This window comes from Gossypium hirsutum, chromosome A07 (genome assembly GCF_007990345.1).
Source record: "Gossypium hirsutum isolate 1008001.06 chromosome A07, Gossypium_hirsutum_v2.1, whole genome shotgun sequence".
Classification (NCBI taxonomy): Eukaryota; Viridiplantae; Streptophyta; class Magnoliopsida; order Malvales; family Malvaceae; genus Gossypium; species Gossypium hirsutum.
The window spans coordinates 3,808,910-3,824,589 of NC_053430.1; the positions used below are offsets into that span (position 1 = coordinate 3,808,910).

The window sequence follows — 15,680 nt, forward strand, 5'->3', positions numbered from 1 at the left end:
TACAACAAGAGTAATTAAGAAACACTAAAAGAAATATTGGAACTTTGAATCTTGAAATTAAATTTATTATCAGAATTTAGAGGAATCTTATTTTTTAAGATTTTTTTTATATATTCAACATAAAAGAAAAGTAGTCGATAGTATACGATAATTCATATTTAAACATGGTATTTCTTAAAGTCTAAGTGAATGAATAAACTTGTAAGTTGTTGGAGATTTTGTTATTATTGAGTCTTGTCAGTCCCTATCAGTTTCCATAGGTGTTTGAATCATGTACACACACGAATTTCACATTTGTTTGAAGGGTTCATTTTCAACCACAGTGATTCCTTTCTTTCTTTCCCAAATGGGAGAATCAGACCCCATTCCCCACCACCAAAGCCAACACTCTCCACTTCTCCATAACCTATTTGTGCTTAAAATTTTGATTTTGTTTACCTCAGATTTTAATTCAACAATCTCTAACCCTTCTGCTTATTTTTTTAAAAAAAAATTCTATAATGATTGATACCTAAGAAATTACAAAAAGTTTGATGTAACAAAGTTCGAGAATCTGTTTTTGTTACAATTTTACATTTTAGCTTTAATCTAGTACTAAAAAACACTTTAGTTTAGTTTTTTTTCATATGTTTTAAACATTGGTTAGTTATAAATTAGTTACATGATTTGTTTGTGACAAAGAGAATGTAAATTTTTTGTTTATTTTAAATAAGTTTTATTTTCTTAAAAGATTATAATTGTATGTTCAAATTTGTACTAACAACTATCTTAAAGCATATATGTTAAATAAACTTTTTACTCATAGTGCGAAAATTACTATTAAAAAAAACTTACTTCGTTAACAAATAACATGGAAAAGAACAGATGGGATCTTAAATGGATTTTAAAAAAACTTCCCTTGTTAATTTTATTATAATGCTTTATTACGCTTTTTACTCGAACTCTTGATGCTACCCAATCATCCAACTTCTGAACAAAGACTTTCATATATAAGTAGATTCTAAGACCCATAATGTGGGTAAAACCATAGTTGTAGTACATACATAAATACTAATAAATGGTAATTTAAAAAATAATAATAATTAAGTGATAGATATTGATTAAAACTTAGATAAGAGTTCCCCCACCAAATAATGGATATACTTGTAAACCATATTTTGAGGATTAAGTAAACAAGGAATTGGAATGGGAACATCATATACATACAAATGTATAACACCAATCACAACACGTTAATAGATAGATAATAATAAGCAATCATCTCAGAACAAAGCATATTATCTTGATTTATATGCACTACTAAATCCCTAGTTTTTGTAGAGCAGACCAAAGAATTTTTTGTATTGGAGTGGAAGGGGATGTAGGTTTGGGAAACGGTCAAAGAAGTAAAACAAAGCACAATGTTTACTTTGTGTGTGTGAGGAATATTTGATCATGCAGTCCCATTGACATGGACATGGAACGGAGGACCTCGACAGAAAATAGGCTCATCAGATGATTCACTTTTTGCTCTAGCTCTTAAAACGTCATTGGCATCATCAATTACAGCAGCTGCAACCAAGGTGTACTCACCTGGGACAAGAAAGTACAAGGAGAAACCATGTTTGGTTTCTTCAAGTGGAGGAACTTCCATGGTGATTCCACTTAGAACACCTGATAACAAATTATAGCCATGTAAAGAAAATCAATACATCAGATATGGAACTGCCACAGAATGATATAACATAAAATGGAAGTAACTAACCAGCCCATATGACGGTAGCCTTTGCGCCCTCAACAGAATTTGCTCCAGCTACATCTCGGCATGTAACACTAAGATTCATCTTGATGGTTTCCTTGGTGTTATTCCTGACCAGGACTTCAAAGGGAGTCATATCATGCGCAATTACAGAATTCTTTGATGAAATGTGCTGGATACTTGTATCAGATTCTTTTGGTAAATCAAGTTTCGCAGCATTTTCAGAACCATTTCTAGCAAGCCTGAAGCCAAAAGTTAGGGGATCTGGCAATAGCACATCCATGACGGAAGACTGAAGAGCAGCTTGTATAGCATCCTTGCAATTCAGTTCTCCAGAGCTGTTGCGTCCTGATTGCCACTGGACTTTAATTCTGGAAATAAGGTTCTTAATGGAAGCATTTAGTTCAGCCTTTGTATTCCTTTCTGAAAAATTAGAATTTCTACCAGCAGTAGACCCATCAGACTGCAAATCCTTTGAAAAAATTGAACCATCAAGAAAAGGTAACTTAAAATGCTCTAATGGTATTAATACCCTTGCAAAATGGTCCCTGTCAATTCTTGTTTTAGGATAACCATATTCAGCAGCACAGTCAACAGAAAGGTTGTCCTCATTGCCTGACGTTTCCAATTGAACAGAGACACTAATATCAAATACAACATCAGTTGGATTAGACAACTCTAGTTCAAGAAAACGTAATCCCCAGCTTCCTCTAAAGGGATCAATCTTCACCAATCTGTCAATCTTACTATAGCCAACAGCTTCACCAAAAGGCTTGCTATCCAAGTTAGCTAAACTGGAAGGACTCTCACCGACATGTGCAGGAATCTCCATAGAAAGTAGACGAGCTTTCACAAAAGACAAACCTTGCAGAACACAGATTTGTAATGGAACAATGAGACGCCTTCCCGGGGGCACAGAGGATTTGTTTGTTTCAATATCTTGAGCATCTCCTAGTGGCCCTGAGAAGAGAATGATGAATTTAAGCAAGGCTTAGTGGATAAAGATCTTTAAGAGAGTTCAATGCCATAGTTACATGCAATTCAATAATAATTGTAATAGAGAAGGTATTGGTCATCTAAGTCGCATGACCTTTGTTATGTAAAGCATCCAAACGTGGCAACACCGGCTCCAGTGATCAAGTTCTTGAAACTCGGCACAAAATTTTGCCAATTTTCATTCCTTAAAAGGGTTGAACTAAATGGATATACTTCCACCTTAATACACAAACTAAATTATCAGTTCTAAAAATCACTTGAGAAGACTCAGAAAGTACTACAGTTTTTTTTTTTTAATTACAACCATGTATGATTTACTGCAGATGGACCTTGATATGTATCATAGCTGCTGGCACTTTAACCTTATAAGGGAAGTCATTAATTATCAATTGATCCGATCCAACAGTACAACAGGTATCCCTAGAAGGTATTTTTGAAACCCAAAAATCCCACAATTTATTATGTGAGTTATGTGAGTGAATATTATGCAAGACGTTGAATAGCTGCACATATGAATTTTACAACAAATACCTGCATAATGGATCAACAATGAGGGGCTGCTTCCATCCTTCAAGGTTCTACCCATGCTTCCAAATGCATTCTTACCAGCTGCAGTATCACTCTCACCCAAGAAAAGTCGCCAACCTTTCAAGGTCACAGGTATGGTTACTTCTGCTCCAGGTTTCAATGGGAGAGCAGATTTTAAATTTTCATAAGCAATTGAGATTACAGAATCTTGGTTTTTTCCAGACAGTGAAATGTGCACCTGCTCAATTGGAACCGTGCCAGCATTAGCTAGATTTATCCATACATCTCGTATTTCACCTTCATATAGAATGATGGCACCATCACCACCTACAACATGTGACACTAATAATGGCAATGGAGGTATTACAGAAACACTCGGTACAGATACACTTCTCAGTCTTGGTGAACCACAACAACGGAAAGGGTCAGAAAGAACAAGTCCTTGTGCTGCTCCAAGAAGCAAATTATCGACATCCTTAAAACGATGTTCAGTAATTACACCAAAACAGTGAACAGTGCATCCTCGAATCACCACTGGCCCAATAGATGTTGGGATTCCAGACAATGTGATCACCTGGGAAGAATTAGGTGGGAGATCCACACTAAGGGGAAAAGCATCAAAATTCCCTGACTGCACTGAGAGATAGATGCTATCAACACTTAAATCAAACCCACAAGGGTTAGCTAACTCCACAAAGACCTGGACAGGTTCACCAACAATCCAAATCAACTCTTGCTTGCTATTATCATTTGACTCTCCCTTGCTGAATGGTGTATAGATAAAAGGTCCTGAAGGAGCAGATCCTGCCCACCAATCTTCTCTTGCTGGATTGCGTTTTACAATATCCATTTGCGAGGGATGAAGAGGAAATGAATATAACCTGCATTTATATACAACCATGAACATTTCGGAATACCAAGGTATTAAAGAAAGTTGTAGTTAACGGTTTCTTTGATTTTAGTAAAAGAAAATCTTGACAGAAGGGGAAACCATGCAAAATGCCTAAGCAAAAATTAAAGAGACTACATAGCATCCCAGGAACTGACAACTAGAGTAAGGAAATAAATTTCTCCTACAAAATCTAGATGATTTTAAAGCAGTGAGACAGACCTTATGAAGGGTAAGGCAGGGTCAGCACATCGAGTTCCCGACGGCAACCTTTCAGCTGAATTTGTCAACGCCCTAGCAAGGCCATTTTGCCCAGCAGGTGTGATTAGAGGGTAATAAGATCTTAGTAGCCTTGCTGCTGCACTCCAGGCAGCAAGAGGATCTCCTGCACGAACAGCAGATAGTAATATCTCTCTCAGCACAACCATCTGCAAGGTGCTCCATTGAGACTCAAACAGTGAAACTACTGATTGATGATGCATTTTTCCACTATCAACATGACCTGTTTCAGTTTCCTTCAATAAAAGAAACAGTAGCACAGGTTGTTATAATATGACACTTTACAAAGAGAGAACAATTTCAATTAGACAGCGTTAACTTTATAAAATGTTATAATTAACATATAAAATGTGTGCTACATAATTTCCTCCATTCTTCTATACTCACATTGGAAAGAGACTGGTTTGAGATGGATGTTCTACTCTGAACACGATATGCTTTCGTGGTCATTGCCAACACTTGCATGGCACTAATAGCAGCAAATCTATTTTCTTGTTGTAGATACAACTGAGCTACCTGCCTTGAGAAAAAGGCAGCTTTTCGTTGATAACCAAGAGTACCAAATAAACGAGCTATTTCAACAAATAATATGAGTTTGTCGCTCGCATCAATCAAAGACTTTGCACCATCAGCAGCACTGGTTAACAACTCTGCAACCTCCTTAGCCAGTTCTCTCCTATAATAAACCAGAAAAAGGTTCAAAAATTTTTCATTAAGAAAACATTTAAGCATTTCAAACAGAGTTTAACTTAGAAACTATGACAAGATCTAGGAATTTAGACAGGATCAGACGTAAAAGTGCCTCTATCTTATGACTTCTTAAGGAACACCACAGACAAGAGTAAATAAGAGGACAATGATAATGATACATCCAAATTGTCAATATATAGAAAAATATAATTGTAACAAGCATTGAGGAAACTAGTTCTCGTTCTGTTTACAAGCAAGCCCGATGAGATGATAATGGCATTAAGCATTGAAATATACCTGCATAGAAACCTGGCCAATTTCAAAGTAGCTTCAAGTTCAAAGGTAAGCGGTGAAACTCTGCATTTAAAAAATTAAAACTGTTAGTATTCAAAAGGTTAAAGACGGACAGAAAACTTTACTTTTTTAAAATAAAAAAATGTTCATAAGTTAAATACTTTTTTCAGCAGTTCATAAGATTAGACTGAAAAAAGTTAAGGTACATCATAAAAAGGCTACAACATAAAGAACAAGCATTCTAGAAATATTTGTAACTGAAATGAGAGGAATAAATGGACATGTACCTCTGAGCATTCTCTTGAATGAAGGATTTCCTATAATGCACAATAACACTATTATAGCGATACCTAACCTCATCTTCTATAGCTATATCCTTCTGGCCCATTCGATCAACCTGATGACAAGAAAAACAAATAAATACATGGTAGAAGAAGAAATCATATTCATAGATGTTTGCTCTATATTATCACCTGCAAACTTGCCATTAACATGCAAACACATCTGAACCCCATCCCCACCCGCCCTGGTGAAAAATAAAAAATAGAGAAGCATTGAAGGATGAAAAATTGGTCCCTACACATGCAATAGACCCTCAATTGGGAAATAAACCATCATCAATTTAAATATGATAAACCACAACTAAAGCTGATCACTGGACATGAGTCGCAGCACCAACACTGACTTAAAGAATTTAGAGACATTCCTCACTTATCCCTCTTTGAAAAATTGTAGGAGCTGAACTTGAAAACACACTTCCTAATAGTGACTTTTTTGAGAGAGCAAACAATTGTATGATGAATTTCAGAAACAGAGCAACCGGCCTTATCCATTAGTTTCTATTCATGCACATCTATGAATTTTAAATAAGCCAATCATGTTTAAGGGCTCATAGAAATATTGCAAATAGCAGATGAGTTTGGTTCAGAGGCCACAATTACCAATAAGGCACAAACGCTACCCTCCAATGCCCCAGCATACCAGAAGTAGTCAGCAGTCAACCTTGCGAGTTCAAGCGCAGTTGAATAATGAGCATTTGCATCGACAGGTGATCCTGCTAACAAACAGTAATCCCCTATTGTCTTCTGTGCACGAGCAAGTCTCCGTTTTTTGGCCTTGATCACCTGCATTATTATTTTTATCAAAACAAACTCATTAAGTAGAAAGTTCCCAAGTCATGCTAACAAACAACATATAAACGCACAGATTCAAATGCCTAGGACACCTAAACATAAACCTCCTCAGAGCTAAGAGTTGCTTGAGAATCCAAAGGCGTCTTCAAAATAGTTCCAGCTGATTCTGCTTGAAGAACCCACTTCTCGAATTCCATCAATAATGAAGCAGAGATATCCTGCATCATTGTCTGTAAGTGAAGTTCCTGCGCCGAACGGTCTGAAGGAGGAAACAAAACCAAGTTTTCTCTCTTCTTAGTGTCTTCCAGCTGCAACAGAAAACAAAAATGGACCACGGAATCACTAACAGCTCGATTTTGTTCTAGTTTTTCACGAAAAATGAAAGGTTTGAGAAACACAAATCACATCATTCCTTCAGCAAATTACCAATAATTACAACTTAAAAGTGTAAGGTATAATTAAGTAAACGAAAACCCCAATTCAGATAACTCACTTGAGAATCGCCAGGAGAAAAGGCGAAGCAGCGTTGAACGAGAACAGAAGAGTAACCTCTCCAGGCGGCATTGAATTGATCGATGACGAGATCAAGATCTGGCGAGGAAGGACAGTGGCAGATGCCGATTACGCCGAGGATCTTGCGATGAGGCTGGAAATCTTCCCATGGGCTGGGCGGCGCACCGCCCAACACCAACTTGAACCGGAGCGAGCCGGTTTCCCAAGGCTGGTGAGCGAAAGGGGATTTCTGATGCTCCGTGTAGAAGGAGCTGATGGTGGAGAGAGGGATGGTGCAATGACGCAGCAGCATGGAGTGGTAGTCCCGAAGGAGAGTAGAAGGTACATCGCCGATTGGAAGGACGGCGATCCGGATCATGCAGGAGGTCTCGATGCTTACATCGGGTTCCATTTTTTGTGAGATCGGAGCGTAGGGATAGTAGAGTGGAGTTGGGCGTTTCAGATTAGGAGCATTCCAATCGTTCCAGTGAGGGTGAGTGGCCCAGTAAGAATCAGATTGGGAAATGGGATTGTAATTTCGAGTTTCGTTGAGTTCATTAAATTATTTTGTATTTTTTAATCTCAATTCTCATAAAATGATAATTTCTCTTAATATTACATCTACATATCAATATGTAATATATTATATGCATAATTATAATAATTCATTAAAAATAGTAAAATTATTGTAAGCTCAAAATAATTATTTTACACATTATTCGTGAAATTTTCATACTTAAAACACAATTAAAATGTAAGTATTATATTAAAATATAGCTTTAGTTTATGACAAAATTAGTAGTCCGATTCATATTGAATAGTATGTAATTTTTTATTGATTTTTTAAACAATAAAAAAGATTAAAACATTTTTGAATAACATATCTTATTTTAAACATGAAAGATTATTTTTATAATTTTTCTAATTAAAGTGGTGCTCGGTTGAGTCATGATATTAACTCAGCAAATAATTTTATTAATTGTAAGTATAAATAGATATACGGTTGATGGTGATAATAACTGTACATAATAAAATTAAAATGTATAAATAAATTAAAATAAAATTTTGGTTGAGTAATAAATTTAAAGGTTTTTTAATGCATTTGGCACGTATTCAAACTTCACTATACGTATATAATAAAATTTTATATTAAATATGGACCGTCGTTTTATAATTTCTCTAATCGAATTATTGCCCAACTAACTTAGTCAGAGATTTTATTAGCAGTATAAAAAATAATAAAAAATATGCATATAAAGATATTTGAACCTACACCCATCACATTGCTAAAACATTATATTTACCACTTAACCAAACATTTATTTTGATTTTTTTATACATTTTTATTTTATTATGAATATTTTATTATCTCCATCAATTATATTTAAACTCTAAATTGAATTGTTGTCACGAGTTAACAAAACACCAATTCAATTATAAAAATTATAAAAGTGTCATTCCGTAATTAAAATAAGTCATATTATTCAAATGTATTTTAACCTTTTAATTTAAAAACAATAAAAATTTTATATGTGATTAGATTAAACCTATATTGTTTACATAGCAATAAAAAAACTAACTTTACCATTCAACCAAAGTTCTATTTTAATAAAATGTTGTTGATTGAGCACGTATGTATTTTAAATACATATTTTCACATGGATACGATAATGTTGTTGATTAAATTAGTCTCACAAATTAAGTCGACACCATCATGAGATTGATCATAACAACATTATGAACAATTGTATTCATTTAGTAATTTGAATTTGATATATTTTTGTATTTAAATTTCGTTTTACTCATAATTTAATCTAATTCTTTTCATTTTAATGTTGTACATATTTAATGTATTATTATTAATTAGTTTCAAAACATACGTTTTATTATTTTGTATATGTTATTTTTATACACACTGCTATATTCTAAATATGTGATTTCCACCTACATACATGTGTGATAAAATTTATAGTATATATTATATGATTAGCTCACAAATTGGTACCTAAACTATACTCATTTTCCCATCTTGATACCTAAATTGTTTATTTTTGTCCCAACTGGTATCTAAACTATTTTTTTTTCCAGAATCTATGTTAGTAAAACAATTATTAAAACCATTAAGACTATATTTTTTTAAATGATCCTTAAACTATGTACTTTTCTCATTTTATTAGCTAAACATTTTTTAGTGAAAAATATTACCTAAACTATTTTTCTCGAAGTTGACATTTCTGTTATTAGCTAATCTGTTAAAATTATTTTTTCTTTTAAAAAATATTAAAAATTATCATGTAGCAAAAAAAAACAAAAAACATTATTTTTTTTATATATTTAAAATTATTAAAAATTTATAAATATTAAAATAGAGACCATTAGTCCTACTAATGTTTTTAGCTCGGTTTAACCGATTTATATCGACTCACAAATTAACAGGTTCAAGTCCTATCTTCCGACCATACAAGAATGACAATTGAGGAGGAGATGTGAAAGAGAGATCATCAATTGATTCAACTCAAATCCTTGCTGAGGAGGGCAATGGAAAACGGAAGAGCCAAAAAAGAATCAGTGAAGCTGTCCTGGAAGAAAAGGGTTAGATGGTGCCGCCGGTGATAGAAACAGAAAGAACTGGTGAAGCTGCCATGGTTTTTTTTGTTTTTTTTTTGTTTAATTTTTAGTCTCAAAATAACATGAAATTTTATCTGTCAAAACTGCAAAATACATGCCAAAATTCAAATCGACGGCCTCGTCCGCAGCCGTCAGTGTTTGAACGATTTTGGACTAAAAAACAAAAATATAAATCGAGTGACCATTTTGTAAATTTTTAAAGTTAAATGACCCAAAAAGAAATTTACTAATAGTCTGGTGACCATTTTTGTAGTTTACCTTTTATTATTCATTTATTTGAAACTTCTCTCTTTCTTCGATCATCATCTTCCTCCTACTATCGCTCGTATCTTCTGTCTCTTCTCTGCAAATCAGGTTTTTTTTTTCTTTCTCTTCTCATCTCAGTTCTCACCCACCGCCGTGTCAGCTGGTTTTTTCCGGATCTGAACCATATCCCGTGTCGGATCGTGTCGACTCGGGTACTGCACCCTATATTGCCGAGTCCGGGTAACGAAGAACAGAGCCCAGTAGCATCAACGGCTTTGCTTTTGTAGCAATCAAACTCAGCGAGTCTCTTAGCAGAGACGTTTGAAGATACCATGTCTGCGGAGAAGACACCGATCGACGGATCTTCTTCTGCTAATACTCTCCTTCAACTCCATCAACTGCTAACTTCATGCTCCAAGGTAAGCAATAAAGCCTGCCTCACATTTTCCTCCTTTAAACAACCTCAAAAGAGTTACATTTCCGATAAAAGGTTAATGTTGGCACTTCTTTTTGTAGTCGATAAGCGGTGGAAACTTTAGTCAATCTCAAACCTCAGTGTCAGAGCTCATCAACTTTCTCGATTCCGTGTCAGACGCTTCCATTTCAGAGCTAGAGCCAGGTGCAAAGGAGAATGCATTCAAAATTCTCTCTGGAATTTATGAATTTTTGTGCTCGCCTTCTCTAAATCAGGTCGATCAGTGTATTTATTAATTAATAATTAATAGTTTCTTTTTCTCTCTTTTTTTTTTGTTAAGCTTAATTGTAAAATCTATGGATTATTTGCTCAGGAGAATATTGATGCGCTTTCTTTTGAGTTGCCAAAGTCAGCTTCAAAATTTGCAGGAGTTTCGCCTCAGTGTTTGGAGATTTCTGATAATATTATTCATCGATTTATAGAAAAATGTAGTCCTCGTGACATGCTTCCGATTCTTTGCGAGGTCAGTAATTTATTTTCTAGTAATTGATAATCATAACTATTTGTTAATTTTTTAATTTTAATGTATTAGGCATTAGATTCTCCAAATAAGACAGTTCAAGCTGCTACATATGTTTGTCCTCTTATAAGTGGACTTTCAGATGGTAATTAACCTGGTTCATCTTCAAATTTTAAACTTGTTCGTTGTTACTCTATGAATTATTATTTTTGAATATTTGATGAATGTTATTTTATTGTTTCAGTGTTTATTTCCCTTCAGAGGCGCCATTTTGAACAAATTAAAGTTGCAGTGCCAGTTGTTGTTAAAGTTGTCAAAGCCATTTCTACCGAATCAGACTATGAAGATACAGAACTGGAGACTTTGTTTGAGAGAATTGTTGTAAATGCTCACTCTATACGAACAGTTTGTAGAAAATTGGTATGTGATGCTCGACTTCATTGTAGGCTAATTTTGAGATTATTGACCTCATTCTCTAATTAGAATCAGATAATTCCTTGTGATTCCTTATAACAGGAGGATGGAGAAAATGAAAAGCTTCGAGCTCTACTTGGTCTATATGTCTTGCAAATCTTGGTCGGTGCTTTTATGTTGAACCTAACTTCTAATTTAGTTGTTTAATTATCCATATTAACATTTATTTTACTTTTGGGATTTATGTATGCTGGTTGTTCTTAAAATACCCCCATAATGTGCAGGCATTGGTTTCAGTTAGCCGTAATTATCTTCACTTTGCATTGCGACTGGCAAGCATCCTTCCTTATTCTGGTATATCTGGCCTTGGTTTGATAACTGGATATAGTGTTGACACAATGTCTCACATTGTTATTGGAGGTAAAGTTCATTAGTTGCTATATTTATCCATCATTATTGTTGTTTTCTAAACAATTACTAGATTACATGAGGTCTCCAACTTTTTTTGTTCTCAACATGTCTAACATTTATAATTTAATTCATAATCATGAGTTGCACAGAGGATGAAGAAGATTGTTTGAGCTTTTCATCCCATGTTTATCTTGGTGCATCACTTTCAGGTTTGTGTTTTGCAGCACAAATTTCTTCATTCAGCCATAGAAAATGTGATCTGTTTCTTTAACCTGCATAGATTTTTGTTTATTGATACAGTGGTTTGGGCACAAAAGCATGATGAATTTGCTCAAGCTGCAAAGTTTGATTTTGGTGCTATTAAGACAGAACTTCAAAATAACCGGACAAAAAGATGGCAAGCAGTTGGCATGTTAAAGCACATATTTGCATCTATTGATCTTCCATGGGAATTTAAGAGATACACTGTCGATTTCTTGCTTTATATAACAAGTGGAGATATCTCCAATAAGTTAGAGCATAATGATTGCTCTCTTTACATGACTAGCCTTTTTTCTTCTTTGCAGGTAGTCTCATTCATTCTTGTTTTTATACATCCCTTTTACACTCTCTTGCTTTCTATCAGTCTGATGGCCAAAATGAATCTTGCAGGCACTTACAATGATTATCATATATGCATCAGATACAGTGCTAAGGAAAAATGCCTTCGAAGCACTTAAAAGGGTGAGGTTTTTATATATTACAGTTCCTTGATCAGTCAATTATAAATATCTTCGATTATTGAAATATATATTATTTTACCAAGTTCACATTTTCAGTATCTACAAATCCTTACTGATTTGTTACAACTATCAGGTTTTGGGTGATATTCCAAATTCTCAGAGATTTGACATTTTAAAAGCTCTAATTAAAAATAGTGACTCTTCCTCTATGGTAAAATCCATTGTACATGCTCTATAGTTTGATGTAATTCTAGTTGAGGATATATTAACTAAATTGGTTTCCTATAATTCTATGTAGGTTGCAATTCTTCTTGATCTTTTTAGAGGGGAAATGCATAGAGAGCGTATCCTGAGAACATCACTACAGAAAAATGAAGCATTAGAGGCTGACAGTAAAACCTGTCAAAGCACTTTATTTTGGAGTACAAGCATCCTTGAATTGGTTGAGTCAGTTTTGAGGCCTGACACAGGAGGACCACCAATCCTTCCTGACAATAGTGATGCTGTATTTCTTTGCATCTTTTGCTTGTTTATGTTTAAATTATTTGATATATATTGCTTAGAGGATTTGAATGGTTATTTGTGTTATTATCTTGCTTGGATTGTGCTATTTCTTTTGTCTCTTGGCATTTGCTGTGTTTTAACAGTTTCTTATGATGTTCTGTAGGTTCTATCTGCCCTTAACCTGTACAGATTTGTATTAATGACAGAGGCAGCAGGTAAAGCATAAGTTACTGGTTTATTGGAGTTGAGAACTTAAGGCTTCTCTTCTTGCTTGTAGTGCATTTCTTGTCTTCGTATTAAGATAGCATCTCCATGTTACCAAGTTTGGCCTCTTTACGTAGCCATTTGAGTAGTGGCCGTGCAGTTTGATTTTTAAATAATTACTACACATTCACTAATTGCAGCTTTCTCCATCTTATCAGCAAACTGCTAGCAATGCTATATGATTTAAACACTGAAATCTGATTGTTGTTGCAATAAATGCTATTCTTATAGCTCTCGGTTCCAAAACTCAGATCCTAGTCTGTCAAAAGATTTAAGATTTGTCCATTTTATGGTTTGATATTTACTGTGTAAGCTGTTGGAGTTACCATAATATAGCTCTTTTATGTTTTGACTGGTGGCAAATGGAACAGGAAAAACCAACTACACTGGATTGCGGTCCAAGAACAATTTGCAGAAGGCATATAATGAATGGCTGCTACCTCTACGAATGCTTGTGGGAGGCATTGCAGCAGCGAATAAGAATGATATTGATCAACATGCAGTTGACACCGTATGTGCTCTGAATCCAATTGAGTTGGTTTTGTATCGGTGTATTGAACTCGTTGAAGAGAATTTGAAACATTTAGCCTAGCATGCTTGAGTGTTTGGTGCTCAAGCCATTTATTGGGGAATTCCTCACAACATCTGAAGCCATTATATCGAAGTAGGCAATGCTAATACAGTAATATTGTTGTTCCAATGTGGGATGTTGTGTAGTATCTGTCTTGTACCCATGAATGATCATGGTCAATTAAACATTTTTTCACAGCTCCAAAAAGTCAACTCAATTTGGTTTAAATTAGTGTTTAAGATTCTTACTCCCACTCAAATTGGACATAAATAACTGAATTTCAAGTAAAGCAGGGAAGTTCAATTTTATTTTATTAGATAAATAAGTTTAATCAGATGGACTCAAACAGCTGAATCAAGCTGAATTTGTAATTCAAACTAAAAGACGAAATCAGGATCTGTTTTTCGAAAAGGAAGTATTAAAATATATAATCTAGAGGAGAAAACCAGGAAACATGCGCAAGTCACATGGAAATTCTTCAACATTATTACTTGCCCGTCATGGGAGCAGCAGATGGAAATGATGATGCAGCACCTTCAAAAACATCTTGCCTGCTGGGATGAATAGATCCACACCTTCCTTTCCTAGAGTTGATGATTCAAGAAGAGAATGCTGTATATCACATAATCCTCGCACAAAATCATCTTTGGATGAAAAGGTACGCAAGAACCTCTTCCATGGGACATGCATGACCAAAGATACACGTCAAATTTGCAAGTTCAGGCCTGTTCAGGGTATTCTATATTTGCTTAATCATTAAACTTACCACATTTTCTTTTCCACGAGAAACACCAGGTACATCAAAAGCACTCATGGTGTTGACATTTGGGCAACGAGTTCCCGGAGTCCAGAGCCCACAAACCATATGAACCCGTTATTCTACAGATGGATCAAGCACTCCTGCTGTTACACTTGTACACATTTACCTTGCTAACAGAGCAAGGGGAGTTTTGAATATTGTTTAAACTATTCTGCACATCCATTTTCCAAACAGCAGTTCTTGACAGCCCGAGATCCTTACATTGCAAGTTACATAATTCCTTACCAACGACTACACTTTGATCTTCAACCATAGTTTCAGCAGAATAACCTGTGTATCATGAAAACAGAGTTAGAGAATGATAATTTACCAAGTCAAGCACAAACGTGAGATGAGTAAAATACTCTGATTGAACATTGACTACACTCCGATAGGCAATTGAATTTATCCTTGTTTGAGCTTCCACAAACACAGCAGAATGCACCTGAATCAGCGCAGGAAGAGCACCTAAGCTCTTCCCAAACAGAAGGAGGAAAACATAGTGAATCTTGAAATATATTGCTTTGACTGATGTTGACTGGTCAATAGTTAGTTAATTGGTTGTTGATTAGTGTGTTTGTCAGTATACAGTTGGTTAGTTCGTTTATCTGTTAGTTAATAGGAAGTTACTTCCTTTCACTTTCTATATAAAGCCAGTTGTAAACACTTTTCAGATCAGTTTTCAGTGAAATATTGATTCTTCTCCTTCTTCTTCATTCTATCTGTTTTGTGTTGAAGCTTTATTTTATTTTGTTTGTTTTGTTCTCTCTTCTGCTTATCCTGCTTCATCATCAACTCGCTCTGGTTTGCTTGGTTGGGTTTTTTTGGACTGCCTTTGTTTAATTTTTAACCAAGCAAAAGTAGGTAGATGAGGGGATAATGTTTGCTTACAATGATAAGAACTCTGCCCTTTTTCTTTGATTTGAATCTCACAAGTTAACCCTGATTATAATGTTTGCTTACAGTGATAACATAGGTAGATCAAGCACTTGAATCTTGATGTAACATAATTTTTTTAAAGTTGCAAGTTCAAGAAAGCTTATGATTATGATACATCTAAAATATTTAAAACTAGAATTAATTATATAAATCATGTATCAAAATAAATTTGAACAAGATCTAAATATGATAAATTTTGAATTAAAGC

The 15,680-nt window shown here is 34.6% G+C and overlaps 2 protein-coding genes across 3 annotated transcripts; one reads left to right on the forward strand and one right to left on the reverse strand.

Annotated features, from left to right (window-relative positions):
• Window positions 1-1,213: 1,213 nt before the first annotated feature.
• On the reverse strand, window positions 1,214-7,664 carry LOC121231983 (trafficking protein particle complex II-specific subunit 120 homolog). The gene is made up of 10 exons (XM_041117231.1): window positions 7,041-7,664; window positions 6,652-6,855; window positions 6,356-6,538; window positions 5,702-5,811; window positions 5,418-5,477; window positions 4,818-5,106; window positions 4,374-4,666; window positions 3,266-4,143; window positions 1,745-2,698; window positions 1,214-1,653 (listed from the first exon to the last, which is right to left on the reverse strand). Exons 1-10 carry the CDS (start codon window positions 7,449-7,451, stop codon window positions 1,433-1,435), a joined length of 3,603 nt encoding a protein of 1,200 aa, XP_040973165.1. The 5' UTR covers window positions 7,452-7,664; the 3' UTR covers window positions 1,214-1,432.
• A 1,785-nt stretch (window positions 7,665-9,449) lies between these two features.
• LOC107953754 (aberrant root formation protein 4) lies at window positions 9,450-13,931 on the forward strand. Of its 2 annotated transcripts, XM_041117232.1 has the most exons (15): window positions 9,455-9,670; window positions 10,052-10,332; window positions 10,430-10,603; window positions 10,702-10,851; window positions 10,921-10,993; window positions 11,093-11,268; window positions 11,365-11,424; window positions 11,547-11,682; window positions 11,823-11,882; window positions 11,974-12,239; window positions 12,325-12,396; window positions 12,529-12,606; window positions 12,694-12,900; window positions 13,063-13,114; window positions 13,535-13,931. In XM_041117232.1, the coding sequence occupies exons 2-15, from the start codon at window positions 10,246-10,248 to the stop codon at window positions 13,753-13,755; spliced, it is 1,812 nt and encodes a 603-aa protein (XP_040973166.1). In that variant the 5' UTR covers window positions 9,455-9,670; window positions 10,052-10,245; the 3' UTR covers window positions 13,756-13,931. The 2 variants fall into 2 exon arrangements, with proteins under 2 accessions (XP_016744640.2, XP_040973166.1); XM_016889151.2 differs by having other exon boundaries at window positions 9,450-10,332.
• The last annotated feature ends 1,749 nt before the right edge of the window (window positions 13,932-15,680 follow it).